Source organism: Brachionichthys hirsutus, chromosome 11, assembly GCF_040956055.1.
Source record: "Brachionichthys hirsutus isolate HB-005 chromosome 11, CSIRO-AGI_Bhir_v1, whole genome shotgun sequence".
NCBI classification, from domain to species: Eukaryota; Metazoa; Chordata; class Actinopteri; order Lophiiformes; family Brachionichthyidae; genus Brachionichthys; species Brachionichthys hirsutus.
Genome location: NC_090907.1, coordinates 11,395,504 through 11,412,508, shown reverse-complemented (window position 1 = coordinate 11,412,508; position 17,005 = coordinate 11,395,504). Strand labels below are relative to the sequence as shown.

Sequence of the window (17,005 nt, the reverse complement as noted above, 5' to 3'; positions counted from 1 at the left end):
GAGACGTTAAATTATAGTTTTCATTCAGTATCCTGATGTTTTTTTTTACCTATTCCACCTATTTTTTCTTATATCGCATGATAACAATAATCCAGATTATATACTAATGTCCGAGCAGTCAAAATGACTGCTATGGTCATTCTAGTAGTTGCAGAATTCTGGTAGATCGAGTGTTAATAAGAATGGGGCATAGGCGTTCATAAGAAATGTTCTTCCTCCTCCTCTTTTCTTTTTTTTTTTTTTTGCATGGTATGCAGTGTTATTTTGTATTGTGTTGTGTTTTGTATTATTGTTGCTGCATCACCATGACAGAAGAGAGAGAGTAAATGACATGAAATGTATAGAGTGAGATTGTTGATTCGTTTTGAATGTAACACATTTATCTCAGTGTGATGCTGAACTTCTGTAGCAGGCGTCCCCTTCGTCTCACAACGGCAGCAGAAAGAAACCGTGGAGCTCCGTCCTCAGGATGATTCCTCGCACGACGCTGTGTAAAGTCTGTAAGTAAATGAACGTCTGGCCCACGGTACAAGTCTGACGCTGCTGCTCTGATCCCATATAGCATGTGTGAGAAAACGCAGCACATCTCCCTGATAATGCTTAGTGGTAACATATCTGATGTCAGTGAAAACAGTACAATATATCTGGTCAGGGTTTTGGTGCTGGTTGCTCACAAAATGATTACCGTGAATTGGCTCAAACAGCCGCCCACAGTGGAACAGTGGGTCGAAAGACTGAGGTCAGTGAAATGCATGGAGGAGTGAAATGCATGTCATTTACGGCTAAATAAGGACAAATGCCTAAAAAGATGGGCGCCTGTGATTTCATATTTGGAGAAGTAATGACTATTCTTGCTTTTGTCTTTTGTTTTCTTTAGTTCCCTTTTTCAGAATACTTGCTATTTCTTTCTAATTGTGACCATTAATATTTCAAGTTTGCAAATGATGTATATGTGCAATTATGTCAAGGAATGTTCTGTTTTAATAAAGAGTTCAAAAAAAAGAAAAGAAAACGCAGCACGGGCAGGATGTTTTTTATGGAAGTCCTTGGCTGCTCACTTATCAAGTTCATGTCCATCTTCCCTCGGCAGTTCCCCTGGCCGCTGTAGTCGGCGTTGCTGTGTTTTGGTTGACTGGGATCTCTGGTGACCCTCTGTTTGAGTGCCTTCAAGCGGACACTGACTACAACGAACTCCTCAACATCGTTCACAAAGGTCTTCCTGCCACAAAGACTCCTCGTCACGTCGCCATCATTGGCGGTGGCATGGCTGGACTGACCGCTGCTAAGTTTCTGGAAGGTGCGGGACACAAGGTAAAGTAATGGAGTTACTGGAGTAACTTTACTCTGTCCGTCCAGGGTGGATGCTGATGACGCTCAGAAGACGGGGCTTACAGTTAGAGTATTACTTTTTCCAGCCCTCCTGCTGCAGGCGTCTCCTTCCCGACATCACGCATGCAAATGTACCTTCAATAACTGTTTACTCATTTGACCACATGCAATGTAGAAATAAGCTAAAACCAGTTTAATGTGATGCACCCCTGATGTGTGTGACACAGTGCTGTCGCCTCTGTGGAGCTGAGCTCGCACACATTGCTATTAGTGCGTGACAGACAGAGTGGGTATGTGGAGCAGGTCATGGTTTAACATTATCTAAAACTGTTTTCCAGTTGTTCAGCAGGTTTTTTTTTTGGTCATACTGAGAGACTGGTGTAGATTAGAACAGATCCTGATCATGAGCCAGCAGAGACCTGCTGATCTTCAGGGAGTCGTGGAAATAACAACATTTTGAATATCTTAACTGAGTCGTTTTACACGTTTAATATTCTTCATGTTCACATCCATTGTCTGTGTAAAACTCACTCGTGGTTCTCACTATTAAGGAAGAACTTGGACGAATGAAGGCAGTCTGCCTGAAAATACGACAAGCAAAGGTGAAAAAGCTCAAATGAGGGCAAATGCATTGAACTGTATGATTGTGTTCTCATGGAAACAAGACGACCATAATAGAAGCCAGTGGCCGCATTGGAGGACGTGTGGAGACCTTCAGGAACACCAGAGAAGGCTGGTACGCAGAAGTGGGCGCCATGAGGATCCCCAGCTTTCATAAGTGAGTCGGTCACTGTCTGCTGTCCCATCATAATGACTGCTATGGTAACGGGAGCAAAATAAGCATCTGCAGCGGCTCATTTAATAGTTAAAAATGCTCTTTATCTCATGAAAGTAAGGGAACTCCCTTACTGCCGCCAAAGGGAACTCTAGGGGACAGGTGCAATGTGGATTAGGCACTTGTAGTATCTTGTGGGGGGGTGCTTCAGGAGTATGGGGTCCTTTGCTGAGGTCTGTCCCTGTAGGACTAAAGCAGGACCTTGGTTCGCATTGCCAGCAGTAAGTCAAACCTGTTCCAGGTGCGTGTTGGTCTCTGGCAGGGCTGCCCTTTATCACCAGTTCTGTTCATCTTTATGGACAGAATTTCTGGTCTCAGCCAGGGGCCAGAGGAGGTCTGGTTGGTCCTGTTGGTCTCATCGAGCCTAAATCTTCGGTGTGTACCGGGGCAAGTTTGCGTCCCACAGCGGAGTGAATGTGGTGAGGATCAGCACTTCCAAATCCGAGGCCATGGCTCTCAACCGGATAAAGGGGATCTGCCCTCTCCGGAGGAGTTCATATATCTTGGGGTCTTGGTCATGAGTGAGAGAAGGAAGGACTGTGAAATTGACACGCGGATCAGTGCGGCGGCTGGAGTGATGCAGTCGTTGTATCGGTCTGCCATGGTGAAAAGGGAGCTCCCAATTTACCAGCCAGTCTATGTTAATACCCTCAACTATGGTCATGAGCTTTGGGTCATCGCCATAGGTGACAAGATCTCGGATAGAAGTGGTTGGGCTGTGTTTCCTGCACAGGGTGGCTGGGTGCACCCTGAGACACAGGGCGAGGAGCTCAGAATAGAACTGCTATTCTTCCACACGGCGGTGGCACGGGCATCTGTCTCGGATGCCTCCAGGACGCCTCGCTGGGGAGGTGTTCCAGGCATGTCCAACCTGGAGGAGGCCTCAGACATGCTGAAGAGGCCATGTCTCTTGGTTGGCCTGATAATGCCTCGGGATCCTCCCCCAATCAACCGATGATGATGTGTCAATATTTAGTCTCCTGCTGCAGCCCGGCTTTGACAAGATGATCTCATGCTCCACTATAAGTTCCAGAACTACAGTGTACTTCAGATATATCATGTACTCCAAACAGATGTACTTCTGCTCCACAGGATCCTGATTGCCTTTGCCTCCGTTTTAAACATTTCCCTCAACCACTTCCTCCAAGACGACGCCAACACGTTCTACCTGGTCAACGGGGTTCTTCACAAAACCTCCGCTGTGGAGAAGGACCCAGGCCTGCTCAACTACAGCCTGACGGACAGCGAGAGGGGGAGGTCAGCAGCTCAGCTGTTCAGTCAGGCGCTCGGGAAGGTGCCTCCAAACGACACAATCGGGACGCATCAACACATTGATGTTGGTGCACAGACGCACTAAACACTGCTGTGCATACAGGTGAAGGATGACCTGAAGGCGATTGGCTGCAGAGCCATGATGGATAAATATGATTCCTACACGGTGATGGTAAAGATCCACTCGAGGTCCATCGTATGTATGAGAACAAGCATTTTTACCAGATCAATAACGTTATTGATTTACCGACAGGAGTATCTGGTGAAAGAGGCCGACCTGAGTCGTGGAGCTCTGAGGATGATCGGGGACATCCTGAATGAGAACGGCCTCTTCTACACATCCCTTCTGGAGATGCTGTACATCCAGTCAGACATCAACAGCGATGTGGAGTAAGAGGCCGGTCTTTACCGGGTGCTTAAAGCTCGCCTCCGGCTGCCTGAGGTTACGTTATCCGCCCTCAGAGTCGCACTAAATCCTTGACTGTTGCTGCAAGGTTAATACCTTAACTTTCATTTACAGGTGAATTCATTTGAGCGTTCATTATAAGAGTGGCGAATTAGATAAACATCTGAAGAGCATCTTGGCTAGAATTAAAAACAAAGATATCCTTGTGGTGGAAGCGGCAATGAATCCAACATTTAAACCCACCGCCTGTAAAGGGATGCGTTTTAGAGCAGCTGTGGCAAGTTGGCGTGAATGTGGCTCATGACATCACAGTCATGTGGCGCAGGTTCAACATAGACCCGCTGATCAGTGACGACTAATGATGGAGGTCTTGTTACAGGTACCTTGAGGTGACTAATGGCTTCGACCTCCTCCCCGGGGCTCTCGAGCAGCTTTTGAATGCTACCATCCTCCTCAACTCCAAAGTCATGCAAGTCGACCAATCAGGCGGCAGGAATGTGACGGTAGCATACCGGGACTCGAGCAATCCCGGCTCCCTGTCCAACCTGACGGTGGACTATGCCCTAGTTACTGCCACAGCAAAGGCCAGCCTCTTTATTGACTTCCAGCCCCCGCTCTCTGGGGACAAGATGGAGGCACTTCGCTCGGTTCACTACACCAGCTCCACCAAAATCATTCTCAGCTTCAGCACCAGGTTCTGGGAGAGAGAGGGCATCAGCGGAGGCAAGAGCATCACTGACCGGCCCTCCCGATTCATCTACTACCCCAGTCACAGCTTCCCCGGGACAAGTGCCGGCGCCCTGCTGGCCTCCTACACCTGCTCTGATGACTCCACCCTCTTCCAAGGCATGAACGAGGATGAGCTGATGGAGGTGGTCCTGGGCGACCTGGTGAAGATTCACGGGGAGGGAATCAGGCCTCTGTGGACGGGGGGCTTTGTGAAGAAGTGGGCCTCGGACCCCTACAGCCTGGGAGCCTTCGCGCTGTTCACACCCTACCAGCAGGGGCACTACGCCGCAGAGCTGTTCCAGAGCGAGGGACGGGTCCACTTCGCAGGAGAACATGCAGCGACTCCACACGGCTGGATTGAAACCGCCATGAAGTCTGCGCTCAGAGCAGCCAGGAACATCAATGACCTGACCGTGTAGTCGGTCTCCACGCTCACTGGATTAATGTATTGATCTGCTGTTATCCATTGGGAGCGCATAAACTGATTGATCGTGTAATTGTGGCCACCTGGGGCAGGTTTTAATTGTCGCTTTGTGTAGGTAGAGCTCCATCACTTCGAGCGCTAAATCAGATTTCTAAAGTCACAATCTTGATTTTATTCCAGTCATGCATAAAATTATTTTAATCAATAAAATGTGGGAAAATCAGTTGAGTGTCGCAGCGGCCTGAGACAGAAATGGAGCCAATCAATGTATGAATGCATGAATGAATAAACATTAGAATGTAGTGAATCACAAATTCTCAGTCTTTTTCAACGATTCAGTGACTTTGCGAGAACCTTCACCGTTAAATGTTTTATTTGCAATGCAATTCACATTTGACACAAATCTCAAAGTGCTACATTCAAGGGGAAAAAAATACTGAAGGACTAAAAAGGCTAAAATAGTAATTGGGAACAATGCAGATAAATTAATACATTCATCAGCAGTCACCTTTACCCAGCTAAAAAGATTTCAAACGTTTAAGAGCCTCCAAGTCCCTTTAGGCAAATGCATTGTTAAAAAGTCCACCTTTAAAAGCATCTCGAGACTGTGGCGCCCCCAGGTGGTCAGGGAGGGCAGTCGACAGGAGCAGCCGAGCAGAAGGCCCGATCAGGCTTTGGTGAGTTGGGGGGGCTTCAGTGGCGGGCTGAGTGAATTTGTCGAAAAGGTTATTGTGTTGCAGTTTAAATCGGATGATAGACAACGACCGACTTCCCGTAAAAGCCTCATTAATCTTCAGATGGATAGTTTCCTGGAGGTTATAGAATGTGTCGTAACGGTATTATTACACTAGCACCAGTTTTACCTGCAGACCCTTCAAGGTGGACACGAGACACAGAGACTGAAGCTGAATGTGTTTCATTGTCCTTTTAGTTTCATACATGAGGCTCATCAATGTAGCATCACACACACACACACACACGCACACACACGCACACGCACACACACACACAGCAGCCTACGAGGAAGCCATTCCTCTGATGTCATCACAAAGTCCCGCTGCTTCTTCCGTCCGGGTCACTGCGCGCCCTTCTGCACCATGTGCGTGAAGCGGTTGGTGATGATCAGGGTCGTGTCGATGAAGCGCTCCACGCAGCTTTGCAGACAAGCGTCCGTGCGGTGGTCCAACTTGGAGCTGGGGGTGACCGAGCACCGGTCCCAGCAGACGTCGGTGAATCTGTGGACCTGGAATAAACATGACGGCGTCAGCGTGTGTGGACGGAACATGTCCGACGACGGGATCGCACCGCAGAAGGCGAGCTGGTGGAACACGCGTTTGCACCGCTTTTTTCTTGGCGGGTCACGGGAGTCGCTGGCGCCTATCCCAGCTCGCTGTGGGACGAGAGGCGGGGTACACGCCGAATGTGGCTCCAGCGCATCGCGGGGCCACACGGAGACAGACAGCCATTCACGCACACACAATTTGGGGAAGCCAATGAACCTAAATTGCATGTTTTTGGGGAAAACCCGCGCAGACATGGGGAGAACATGCAGATAGGGTTTGAACCTGGCACCTTCTGAGGCGACAGCGCTACACCACCCTGAAAATAAAAATAAGGACAACACAGGAATCAGTGCTCCATCTGCTTTCCCTGACAGCCATCAGAGCTGCTGCCGCCCCCCCCTACAGCTTTGGTACACACACAATTAACACGTCGTGGGTTTGGTTAAAACGTAAATAACCCGGGAGTTTCGTGGATGTGCTGCTCCACCGTGATTAGCATTATTAGCATGGTTAGCATGCACCGACCTGCGCATGGAACTGCACTTTCTGCTGCTCCACGGCGATCATGCGCTGAAGCTCCGCAGCTTCCGCTTTCTCCGAAGCGCTCATGTCATCGAAACTGTTCATTGCGCTGCTGCGTCTGTACGGACCGGCTCCGAACTCCCGGTAACGGGCTGCTTAAAAACAGGGTGCTGTGAGGCGACTTCCGGTGTACCGCCGGCAGGACGCATGCGCACAGCGCACCGCCACATTGGCAATGGTTTGAAGACCGGCGCGATGATATGACGTAGGACGTAACGCTGAAAAAGATTCTTCAGCAGACAGCTGACTCAAAGCCTTCACGGCATCTAATAACAATAACATATTATGGGATGTCATATTATGAGTCTGCTGGAGCCTGGTTTTCATCATCAGACCTGGAGAAGCTTATGTTTAGTGACAGAATATAAATCTTTACCCGACTTTAAACCTTTAAAAACATCGCTTAAAGTCAGGCAACGATAACATTAAATTAAACATTAAGTACATTTTTACGCAGTCCATTTGTAGAACGTCAAGGACGTTTTTTAAAATCTTGGCAGCGACGACGTTCGCCACATCTACATCCGGGTCACTGGAGTGACCTTGGTTTGGGCGATCGTCATGGCGGCTATCGTCAGGTTGGCTTGTGTGTGTCGCGGAGGCGTCAAACGTGAGTATTCCTCGCGTGTTGTGGGTTTTGGGTCTCGTTTGATCGCGTGGCCGCGTGGCGCGACGCTTTAGTTCAAAGGGAGCCCAAACAGGAACCTCCGAGCGATCAACAGCAGTACAAGTACATGGACCCTCCAGCAGGAGTACAAGTACCTGGACCGGCCAACAGCAGTATAATCTCATTGTGTAGCCACTATGCAATGATGATGAATATATTTATTAGATAGAATGTTACGGTACAAGTGCAGTCACACAGTAGCATGTATTACAGTACAAGTACAGTCACACAGTAGCATGTATTACAGTACAAGTACAGTCAAACATCCTGTCTAAGAGGAGCATTTCAAAAAAGCCCTTGCGGTCTTGTTTCCGTTGAAAGTCCTTCGTACATAAATCATCAACATTTAACAATACCAATAAAACTAATATTAAATTACTCAATTGATGCAAAATAACAAATTAAAAATGCACATATGTACAACCTAGGTGGACAAAAAAAGGGGGGGGGGGGGGATTGATCTGGAGAGAGTCGCGTTGACTATCTCCGTTTCTGCCCCCCTAAAAGGTGAATTTTTAGGGCCGTTTTGAAGGAGGCCAAAGAGGTGCATGTTTTGAGGGCAGGAGTCAAACAGTTCCTCCCTTTGGGGGCAGTATTGTAGAAATATGATTTACCCATGTTCGTCTTATAGGAGGGGGTAATAAAGGCTTTCTATTCTATTCTAAGTACCTGGACTCTCTACCAGAACTGAAGAAGCCTCTCTGTTAAGAAGCGAAACGTCTTCAACCAACAGTTTTTTGTTCTCCTGTTGGAGCAGAAAACGAAAAGAAGACTGAAGCCACCGGGACAATAAGACTCGTCAAACACTCACAAAGGGGTCGTTGCCCCTCATGAATGTTAACGACTCTTTAAAAATGAAAAAGCACCGACTAAAAGATTCGTGGCTGCCGTCCAGACTGAACACGAAGCTCTCGCGTGCGCTTGGCGGTTTTAACTTCGGACTCGTGCGGTGATTGGAGATGAACGTGCGACTCTGGTCTCCCTTCAGCGCTGCTCTACCGGAGCTCTCTGCTGGCCAGGCCTCTGGCTGTACCTCACAAACACCAGGAGCAGCCCCACGTCCTGGCCGCCAGGATCCATGCCACACCGGGCCTGAACGGTCAGTAGTAGTACACACACATGTAGTAGCGCACACGTGCATCGTGTGGAACAGGAAATCCTTTGTGTGGCTGGGTGGAGGACACACCCCTCAGACAGAAGCAACCGGTCACTGAACAGTCTCAGAGTTCGGTCACTGGTGTCGGGTGATGTGGGTCAGGGTCTAGACGGTTGCTCTGGTGACAGGAAGCCGGCGGCGTCTGACGGGAGCTGATGGTTTTTGCTTTATCCTGAGACCATGTCATGTGAGGTCTGCTTCGTGCCACCGGGTCTCACCCATTGGAACTGGAACCCCCCCATCCGGGTCGGTGGGTCAGCCACAGGGGAGGGGAAGTAGGGCAGACCTTTCCTCTGAACAGACAAGTGTTGTCTCAGAGTTCAGAGTCTTTAGTCTCCTGTGTGAAGATCGACTTTCTAGGAAGGTTGTTGTGAATAAAATGGAGATGTTTTGTGGCGCTAACTTGTTTATGTTTACTTGTTTATATCTGGTATGAATTTAAATCCAGCGGCGTCAGGTTGTTCAATCTGAGATGACCAAATATCTAACCTCTGCTGCCGCTGCTGGAAAGTCTTCTTACAGCATTGAGGAGACGAGGAGTCGGTGTGTCTTCTGGAAGTAAACGAGATAAGGAGACCTGGTGGTGGAACCAGGAAGTGCAGAAGTGTATGCGGGAAAAGAAGTTAGCTAAGGAGAAGTGGGATATTTAGAGGACAGAAGAGAGTAAACGAGAACACAGGGAGATGAGACGCGAGGCAAAGGTAGAGGAGGCAAAGGTCAAACAGAGCCTGTTCAGAGAATGATCTGTACAGGCTGGACAGACAGAGACACAGAGATGGGAAGGATGTTCAGCATGTTAGGGTGATGAAGGACAGATGAAAACGTGTTGACAGAGGCCAGTAGTGTGTAGGAAGATGGAAGAAGCATTTTGAGGAGTTAATGAATGAGGAAAATGAGAGAGAACAAAGGGTAGTAGAGACACCTGTTGTGTACCAGGAAGTGACAAAGATTAGCACGAGTGAAGTTAGAAAGGCAATGAAGAGGATGAAGAATGGGAAGGCAGTTGGACTGGATTATATACCTGTGGAGGTGTGGAAGTGTCTAGGAGAGGTAGCTGTAGAGTTTTTAATACAATCCTAGGGGGAAAGAAGATACCAGAGAAATGGAGGAGAAGTGTTCTGGTGCCCATTTTTAAGAAGAAGAGAGACATACAGAGTTGTGGAAACTATGAGGGGATGAAGATGAGTCATACGATGAAGTTATGGAAAAAGGTGTTTGAGGCTAGACTCAGGAATCTGACCTTTGACACAAAGTGGTCCGAGTTAGTCAAGCCCAAATACTGGAGCCTACAATGTCCATAAACACCTTCTCCTTATGTGTGCTGAAGGCACGCACGTGTAAAGCGTCACGCCGTTAGCCTTGCCCTGAGAATGACTGAGTCTGCTGAACCTCCACAGCGGGCTCCAGGGCCGCCTCCCTGCACTGGACAGCAGAGCGCGTCCTGAGCGTCCTGCTGCTGACCATGGGACCTGTGGCCTTCTTCAACCCATGCCCGGCTGTGGACTATTCCCTGGCCGCCGCCCTCACCTTGCATGGACACTGGTAAGACTGGTTGGGGTGGGGTGGGGGGGAGGTAGCTGTCGGTAGCTATTAAGTCAGGTCCGGTTTTCCCTGGGTCTTGTCTCCGAGCTTAAGAAGCTGGCTGTAGAGTCATAGCAACAGGTACCACCTGCCGACCTACGAAACGAGGTCTGAGTCCGACCTGTAGGGAGGAGGGTCGTCCATCTGTTTCCAGATGTGTCCTCGGCCGTCGTTTCCGGTCCCAACGTGCGCTGCTGCTGTGAATCCACTCGAGTTCCCTGACTGCTCGTGTCTTTGCTGATGTTCCTGTAGGGGCATCGGGCAGGTGCTGACGGACTACGTTCACGGGGACGCGAAGGTTAAGGTGGCCAACGCCGGCCTCTTCCTGCTGTCCACGGTCACCTTCGCTGGTCTGTGTTACTTCAACTACAGTGACGTGGGCCTCTGCAAAGCCGTCGCCCTGCTCTGGAGCAAATGAGCAGGACTGGGAACGCCGGGAAGCGCCTTTAAAGTCGTCTCGTGTACATCTTATAAATACATGCATCCATGGGTATGTGAAGTCAGAACGCTTTAAGGAAGCGGCCGTGGCGTCCATCATGCCTTTTCCGGATGACGCCGTTTGATCTCACAGTAATTCCTCATGAATAATCTCACGCTTGGCTTTGCCCGTTTTGTCTTCGCTTCCAGAACCCACGTTTGCTGCCACACATTAGATGCCGTTTGGCTGCTATTGTTCCCGAGCAGAAGGAATTATTCTCCTCCCATTGCGTGACGGAGCAAATCGCAACTTTAGAAATTACATTATTGTAAAACGATGAAAATGTGTTTATTTATTTTTTGCCTTTGCTCCTCGATGAGATTTGACTCGACTCCTGGAACGCCGCGGCGCTCTGTGGGGAACCAGCATCGGAATTCTGTTCGTTCCCCCAGAAATGAATCCGCATGCGTTTGTTTTTCTCCCCTTGACTGCCGGTTCGCATCATAAAGTGTAACGTTCCTCCTTCAGCCGAATAAACGTCTCTGGCGAAACATGAAATGCTGCTTTCATCATGTTCAAATCGATCCTTTTGATATAGCGGCTCATTTTAAACGCAAGCTGGATGCCAACAGGAAATGATGACACAACCGAGGCGTCTCCTCCGGTTATTGATGACTAAAATCAGAATTCTGAAATGTGGGAATGCTGACAGGAGAGGCTGAACCGAGCGCTTCCATCTATCCAGGATGGAACGGAGTTTGGTTGAGGGGACTTCATCACGAAGAAAAGCTCAGTCGACTCGTCCGCATCGTCCCTCCCTTTATAATGCAGGACCAGTTGGCTCACATTGAACTTCTGCCCGTCCGCATTAAAGCCCAGGACTCGGACGGGAACGGGGAGAACTCCAGCAGGTACCTGGACTGGGACAGCGTCGCCCGGTAGAACGCCACCCTGTCTGCACTGGAGCTTATTGCAACTCCAAATTTCCGGGTATCGTTAACTTTTATTGCCCGTCCGTAAAGTTCAGCCTGCTAAACCAGGACCACTTTGAGAGGCAACGACCAGCCTGCAATAGGGAGAAGAGGTCTTGCTCGCCCAAACATCCCATAATGCCATAACAACGGCGGATGGATGGGATTCTGCCTCCTCCTCTTGCCTGTCTGGATCAGGCTCACTGACGCCCTCTGCTGACCGGCTGCCGTCACAACGGGAAGTCGGAGTATTCGTGGGAGAGGAAAAGGAATTAGATCCTGAGTCTGGAGACGAAAAGTTTCTCTTGTCATCTCCAGAGATGAAGGCTTTTCCCTCCTTTCTTCGTATCTTACAAAAACAACAACACACCTTTTTTTGGCACTTGATGCCACTTTAATCCTCGGCGAACAGTAAAACCCACGGAACTTCCAGCACCACTGAGTTTTCCTCAGCTCCCTGCCCTGGGAATATCGTTGCTGTTTGGAAAAATCAGAGCAACGACTGAGATTTGTGTGTCGAGATCGGAGGAAAAGATGATCCGCCAGCTCGGCCAATAATAAACTGCCAACAGGAACACACGGTGATAAACATCCCGAGGTGTTGGTTAACACAACCTGAACGACAAAGGACACACAAAACACACAAGCAGCTCCAGCTCAGTCCTGCAGCTTCTCAGAAATCACAGACAAAGTCTGCCGGAGATACTTCTTCTTCTCTCTGAGGCAGGACGCCACAGTCGCAGCTTCGGCCAGAACCCCCTCCAGCTCGCTGATCTGGGAGGTGTCGGCCACGACCCTCTCGCTGCAACGAATCAGACGCTCGCATTAAAAACCCTGGGGGGGTTAACCACGCGGGGGGGGGGGGGGGCGTGCAGCGGGACCTACCTGAGCAGGTGTGAGAACGTCATCAACAGAGAGCAGACGTCTCGTCCCGCCGCTGTGGCAGAAGCAGAAACAGAAACACGGGTCAACCGGAGAACATCCCAGCTAACTGGATCTACGCCGTCCACATGGTGACCTGGATCAGCACAGAAAGGTTCCAGATTGTTCTTGGTATCTTTATACACCAATGATTAAGAGTAAAACCCAATCAGAGTTGATGTGTGTTTAACAGATCTTTTTAGTCTGTAAATTGAGTTTTAATGTTAAAATGTAATATTTTTTTCCAGACATCATTCTGGATCCAATCCGGATAAAATTCGGTGGGACATAGAGACCCCCCCCCCACCCTCTATCGGTCAATAATCAACCGAGATACTGAGGAACACATTTTGACGCTCCATTGACTGCAACCTTAATGAAAATTTCAACGTGATCCAGAATCCAGGATCTCTTCTGGATTATCACCAACATTTCATCATCTGTTCCTGCTAACATTCCCAACATTTCCTGGAAATTTCATCCAGATCATTTTCAGTTATCTTGCTACCAGACAAACTAGCCAACTGTCATATGACCGTGCGTGCGATGATAAATAGATGACATGAGCCCCGCCCCGGCAAAGTAATAATAATAATACCACTATTATTACTACTACCAATAATAATAATAATAACAAAACAATAATGTATATATATTTTTACAGAGCACTTTTAAAAGCCGTGATCTCACAAGGGAAGGAAAGTGAACGGCCTTTCATTTGAACCTGTTAGCCTGCTAGCCTGCTAGCCTGTTTTTACCTGGCTGTTCACGCACCTGCTGCCGTAGCCTCCAGGAAGTCTGCTGAGTCCGGCTGCTCACAGGAAGGCCTCCGCTTCGCTGCTGGAGGTCTGCCCGGAGCTGCAGCTCTGCGTTCCGCATTCTGTTCAAAGGGGAGAGCGCTGGTCATCCATCCCTCCATCCATCCATCCCTCCCTCCCTCCCTCCATCCCTCCATAACGACCCGTGTTCCACCGTGACCGAGCAGGTCACGCTACGCTCCTCGGGTTAAACCCACTTACGGCGCGGTGCCGGTGCCCCCCCCTCACCCCCCCTCACCTCTGGGGCTGTGCGCTGCTTGTTGTCGCTCCCTCGTCTCTTTAACTGAGGCGACATCCCGTTTGCTGCCATCTGTGCTGCGCCTTTCACTGAAAACGAGAGTTTAGGCAACCGGATAACTGCTAACTTGCTAACGCCTCTCCCTCACTGGAGACTAGCAACATCCGGTAAACCAGCTCGACTGGCTGGTTAAGATTGACCCAGTAAACCAGCCCAACTCACTCCTGATAAGCTAACAACACAACCTCATCTTCACGGACGTAGAACGTCACTAACCCACCTTTAAGCAGGTTAATTCGTCGATTGGGCACCAGAGAGTTTATCCTGCGCACGACTTTGGGCTAACTAGTTAGCCAACATACTTGAAGCCAATTAGCTACTACCAAACAGCAGCTGGGCTAGCAGCATGCTAATGCTACCGTGCAGCGGTTTCGGCCTACCGGGGTTTATGTCTGGCAGGTGAATGTTTCACGGACCCATCCGACACACGGAAACAGAACTATTAGCTGTCCGTGATCCGTCGCCGGTGCGTTTACGGTCCGGCGGGGCGCGAACGCGCATTCATTTAAAGGGAGCGATCAACGGCGCAGTGGCACGGCGGACGATGCATTCAGGGCCCCACGTAAAGTCGGGTAAAATGGGCTTTCTGTTTGGCAGGTCAAAAAGTATTACTTCACGTTCGAGAAGATGAGACATGACCGTGCAGGAGACTTTCATTAACAGTAATTATACATTCCGCTGCTGTACTTAGTGGAATATTTATTTATTTCAAAAGTAAAGTCCACGATGCTGGCAGCGTCCGAGGTGCACCCTTGTTGACATATGAACGAGTATGACCTCAATTGTGAAGGATAACTTATTTTGTAATGGTTACTGTACTGTAATACATGCTACTGTGTGACTGTACTTGTACTCTAACATTCTATCTCATAAATATATTCATCATCATCACCTGGACCAGGTGTTTGCAGCCTGTTGCACAGCTGCGTTAGTGGAAATAGGAGGCTGATCCAGACCCGGTTCAGAAGGTGGTGGCAATGGCCTCCGTAAAGGTGGCCAGCCCCCAATAACCCCCCCTTGAAGAATAATAATAAAACATTCTTCCAAATCCTTTTTGGACTCCCACATTTGGTGTCCTGTAGTGCTTTCCGCCGTCTATATTTAGTTTGTGGGAGTGCACGAGTCTCCGTGCGGTTTGACACAGCTTATCAAACGGAGTGTTGCAATCAATTTAGAGTTCCTTGATGGGAAACATTTCGAGAACCAATGAACTAAAACATTTTGCCTGCCATGTAAAGAGATCAGTACAGTTACCTGCCACGCGTTAGCCGAGGGAAGAAGGGAGTCCAGTAAATGCAACTTTAATGTACCGGCATCCATCCACCCTGTACTTTGGGAGTACAGGGTGGATGGCAGCTTGTTAGCGGATCAGCACCTCTGCTGGACATGGTTCTCAGCCGGAAAAGGGTGGACTGCTCACTCCGAGTCGGGGAAGAAGACCTTCCTGAGGCGGAGGAGTTTCTCTCGGAGACTTGCCGACTCGTAGGATGGAGCAGGAGCTCGACAGGTGGATCCGGGTGATAGGTGAGGCTTTTGCTTTGCTGGTTCCAATCCTCACCTGTGGTCATGAGCTCTGGCCAATGAGCAAAAGAACAAGGTCATGGCAGCCCTGCATCATTGCTGCCATGCCACTCAGAGATTGAGGCCTGTGAGGGAAGGGAAGCGATGAGATCTTTCTCCCGATAGACGACTATTTCACATCACAATGTTAATAAATCACTCGTATATTTGACATCGATAGTTTCTAGAAGTTTGTTTGTCTTATAAATGATGCTGATTCGCGGCCTTTGTTTGTCGGAAGCGTGTTTTTGACGCAGGAATGCTCGTTCTTCCCAACCTTCCCGCGGCAGTGAACGCAGCATCGGAGGCGCAGCCGGTAGACGGAGCTGTTCTTCTCACCGGACCCAAACAATCACAAACATGGCGATCCCACAGGCAGGCGGGATGCCGCGCTCCGTGCGCTGCGCGCTCTGCCTGCTCGTCCTGTGGCTCTCTGGCACAAACCCGTCGACCCTCCGCCTTTACGCGCAGCAGCGGCGGGACGGCGGCTTCACCACGATACGAGCGGACGCGCTGTCCCGCGGGGACGGAGGAGACGTCGCGGCTCCTGCGCTGCCGCTGGACGCGCGTCTTGCAGCCGGAGGCGGTTCGGACTCCGGCTCCTTTCTGCAGCGTCGAAGCCGCCGGAGCTCCGGTGGAGCGACCATGCCGAAGGTGTACGGGCGGGTAAGGACGTGCGTCTGTCTGCATGCGAACACCGCGCGTCCCCCCCCGATCCTGCCTGAGCGCAGGGTGTCGGGAAGAAAGACGCCAGACCCGTCTGGTGGTGTTGCGCCTCCAGCTGCTTGCGTTCATACCGGCGTCGGGGAGAACGCGGGGAGAACACGGGGAGAACACAAGGAGAACACAGGGAGAACACAAGGAGAACACAAGGAGAACACAAGGAGAACACAGGGAGAACACAGGGAGAACACAAGGAGAACACAGGGATAACGCAGGGATAACGCAGGGATAACACAAGGAGAACACAGGGAGAACACAGGGAGAACACAGGGAGAACACAAGGAGAACGAGAACACAGGGATAACACAAGGAGAACACAAGGAGAACGAGAACATAGGGAGAACACAAGGATAACACAGGGAGAACACGGGGAGAACACAGGGAGAACACAAGGATAACACAAGGATAACACAAGGATAACACAGGGAGAACACAGGGAGAACACAGGGAGAACACGGGGAGAACACAGGGAGAACACAAGGAGAACACGGGGAGAACACAAGGAGAACACGGGGAGAACACAAGGAGAACACAGGGAGAACACAGGTAGAACACAAGGAGAACGAGAACACAGGGAGAACATAGGGAGAACACAAGGATAACACAGGGAGAACACAGGGAGAACACAAGGATAACACAAGGATAACACAGGGAGAACACAGGGAGAACACAAGGAGAACACAGGGAGAACACAAGGAGAACACAAGGAGAACACAGGGAGAACACAGGGAGAACACAAGGAGAACACAAGGAGAACACAGGGAGAACACAAGGAGAACACAGGGAGAACACAGGGAGAACATAGGGAGAACACAAGGAGAACACAGGGAGAACACAAGGAGAACACAAGGAGAACCGGCCAGCTCCTGCAAACACCAGATTAACACTGAATTTACCAGAAACCGGCTCTTTCTATTTCTTTCTGATTATTTTGCGGCCCGGTGAACGCGGTAACGAAGCGCTGCGAACGATAGTCGGTGCTAAACGCAGGCGAGCGGTTCACCGCCGGGAGACGGGCGAGGAAAGGCAGCG

The 17,005-nt window shown here is 49.8% G+C and overlaps 5 protein-coding genes across 9 annotated transcripts in view; 3 read left to right on the top strand and 2 right to left on the bottom strand.

Annotated features, from left to right (window-relative positions):
- Window positions 1-469: 469 nt before the first annotated feature.
- il4i1 (interleukin 4 induced 1) lies at window positions 470-5,206 on the top strand. Its single transcript, XM_068745447.1, has 7 exons — window positions 470-500; window positions 1,091-1,311; window positions 1,995-2,107; window positions 3,257-3,458; window positions 3,540-3,608; window positions 3,690-3,826; window positions 4,222-5,206. Exons 1-7 carry the CDS (start codon window positions 470-472, stop codon window positions 4,988-4,990), a joined length of 1,542 nt encoding a protein of 513 aa, XP_068601548.1. The 3' UTR covers window positions 4,991-5,206.
- A 129-nt stretch (window positions 5,207-5,335) lies between these two features.
- On the bottom strand, window positions 5,336-6,983 carry timm8b (translocase of inner mitochondrial membrane 8 homolog B (yeast)). The gene is made up of 2 exons (XM_068745527.1): window positions 6,804-6,983; window positions 5,336-6,238 (listed from the first exon to the last, which is right to left on the bottom strand). The coding sequence occupies exons 1-2, from the start codon at window positions 6,903-6,905 to the stop codon at window positions 6,071-6,073; spliced, it is 270 nt and encodes an 89-aa protein (XP_068601628.1). The 5' UTR covers window positions 6,906-6,983; the 3' UTR covers window positions 5,336-6,070.
- Window positions 6,984-7,396: 413 nt separating this feature from the next.
- Window positions 7,397-11,240, top strand: sdhdb (succinate dehydrogenase complex, subunit D, integral membrane protein b). The gene is made up of 4 exons (XM_068745550.1): window positions 7,397-7,470; window positions 8,516-8,626; window positions 10,081-10,225; window positions 10,517-11,240. Exons 1-4 carry the CDS (start codon window positions 7,422-7,424, stop codon window positions 10,680-10,682), a joined length of 471 nt encoding a protein of 156 aa, XP_068601651.1. The 5' UTR covers window positions 7,397-7,421; the 3' UTR covers window positions 10,683-11,240.
- A 784-nt stretch (window positions 11,241-12,024) lies between these two features.
- Window positions 12,025-14,212, bottom strand: LOC137901580 (testis-expressed protein 12). Of its 5 annotated transcripts, none has more exons than XM_068745624.1 (5): window positions 14,071-14,207; window positions 13,631-13,719; window positions 13,333-13,454; window positions 12,539-12,590; window positions 12,025-12,455 (listed from the first exon to the last, which is right to left on the bottom strand). In XM_068745624.1, the coding sequence occupies exons 3-5, from the start codon at window positions 13,451-13,453 to the stop codon at window positions 12,311-12,313; spliced, it is 318 nt and encodes a 105-aa protein (XP_068601725.1). In that variant the 5' UTR covers window position 13,454; window positions 13,631-13,719; window positions 14,071-14,207; the 3' UTR covers window positions 12,025-12,310. The 5 variants fall into 5 exon arrangements, with proteins under 5 accessions (XP_068601725.1, XP_068601722.1, XP_068601724.1 ...); XM_068745621.1 differs by having other exon boundaries at window positions 12,539-12,671; window positions 13,349-13,454; XM_068745623.1 differs by having other exon boundaries at window positions 13,349-13,454.
- Window positions 14,213-15,610: 1,398 nt separating this feature from the next.
- sorl1 (sortilin-related receptor, L(DLR class) A repeats containing) overlaps window positions 15,611-17,005 on the top strand; it is a 45,094-nt gene continuing 43,699 nt past the window's right edge. Inside the window, exon 1 of the mRNA XM_068745322.1 lies at window positions 15,611-15,916. Coding sequence (XP_068601423.1) covers window positions 15,611-15,916 — 306 coding nt within the window. The remainder of the gene's footprint in view (window positions 15,917-17,005) is intronic.

Bases quoted from the DNA above. Each gene is read 5' to 3' on its own strand.
- LOC137901580 (XM_068745622.1), bottom strand. From the start codon at position 13,702: ATGGCAGCAAACGGGATGTCGCCTCAGTTAAAGAGACGAGGGAGCGAC. The intron at 13,455-13,630 runs GTGAGGGGGGGT...CCCTTTGAACAG, and splicing joins AGCAGCGCACAGCCCCAGAG to AATGCGGAACGCAGAGCTGC. The intron at 12,456-12,538 runs GTAGGTCCCGCT...GATTCGTTGCAG, and splicing joins ACGTTCTCACACCTGCTCAG to CGAGAGGGTCGTGGCCGACA.
- sdhdb (XM_068745550.1), top strand. From the start codon at position 7,422: ATGGCGGCTATCGTCAGGTTGGCTTGTGTGTGTCGCGGAGGCGTCAAA. The intron at 8,627-10,080 runs GTCAGTAGTAGT...GAACCTCCACAG, and splicing joins TGCCACACCGGGCCTGAACG to CGGGCTCCAGGGCCGCCTCC. The intron at 10,226-10,516 runs GTAAGACTGGTT...ATGTTCCTGTAG, and splicing joins CTCACCTTGCATGGACACTG to GGGCATCGGGCAGGTGCTGA.
- il4i1 (XM_068745447.1), top strand. From the start codon at position 470: ATGATTCCTCGCACGACGCTGTGTAAAGTCT. The intron at 3,459-3,539 runs GTGCCTCCAAAC...CTGTGCATACAG, and splicing joins TCAGTCAGGCGCTCGGGAAG to GTGAAGGATGACCTGAAGGC. The intron at 3,609-3,689 runs GTAAAGATCCAC...ATTTACCGACAG, and splicing joins ATGATTCCTACACGGTGATG to GAGTATCTGGTGAAAGAGGC.
- timm8b (XM_068745527.1), bottom strand. From the start codon at position 6,905: ATGAACAGTTTCGATGACATGAGCGCTTCGGAGAAAGCGGAAGCTGCG. The intron at 6,239-6,803 runs GTCGGTGCATGC...TGTTTATTCCAG, and splicing joins AAGTGCAGTTCCATGCGCAG to GTCCACAGATTCACCGACGT.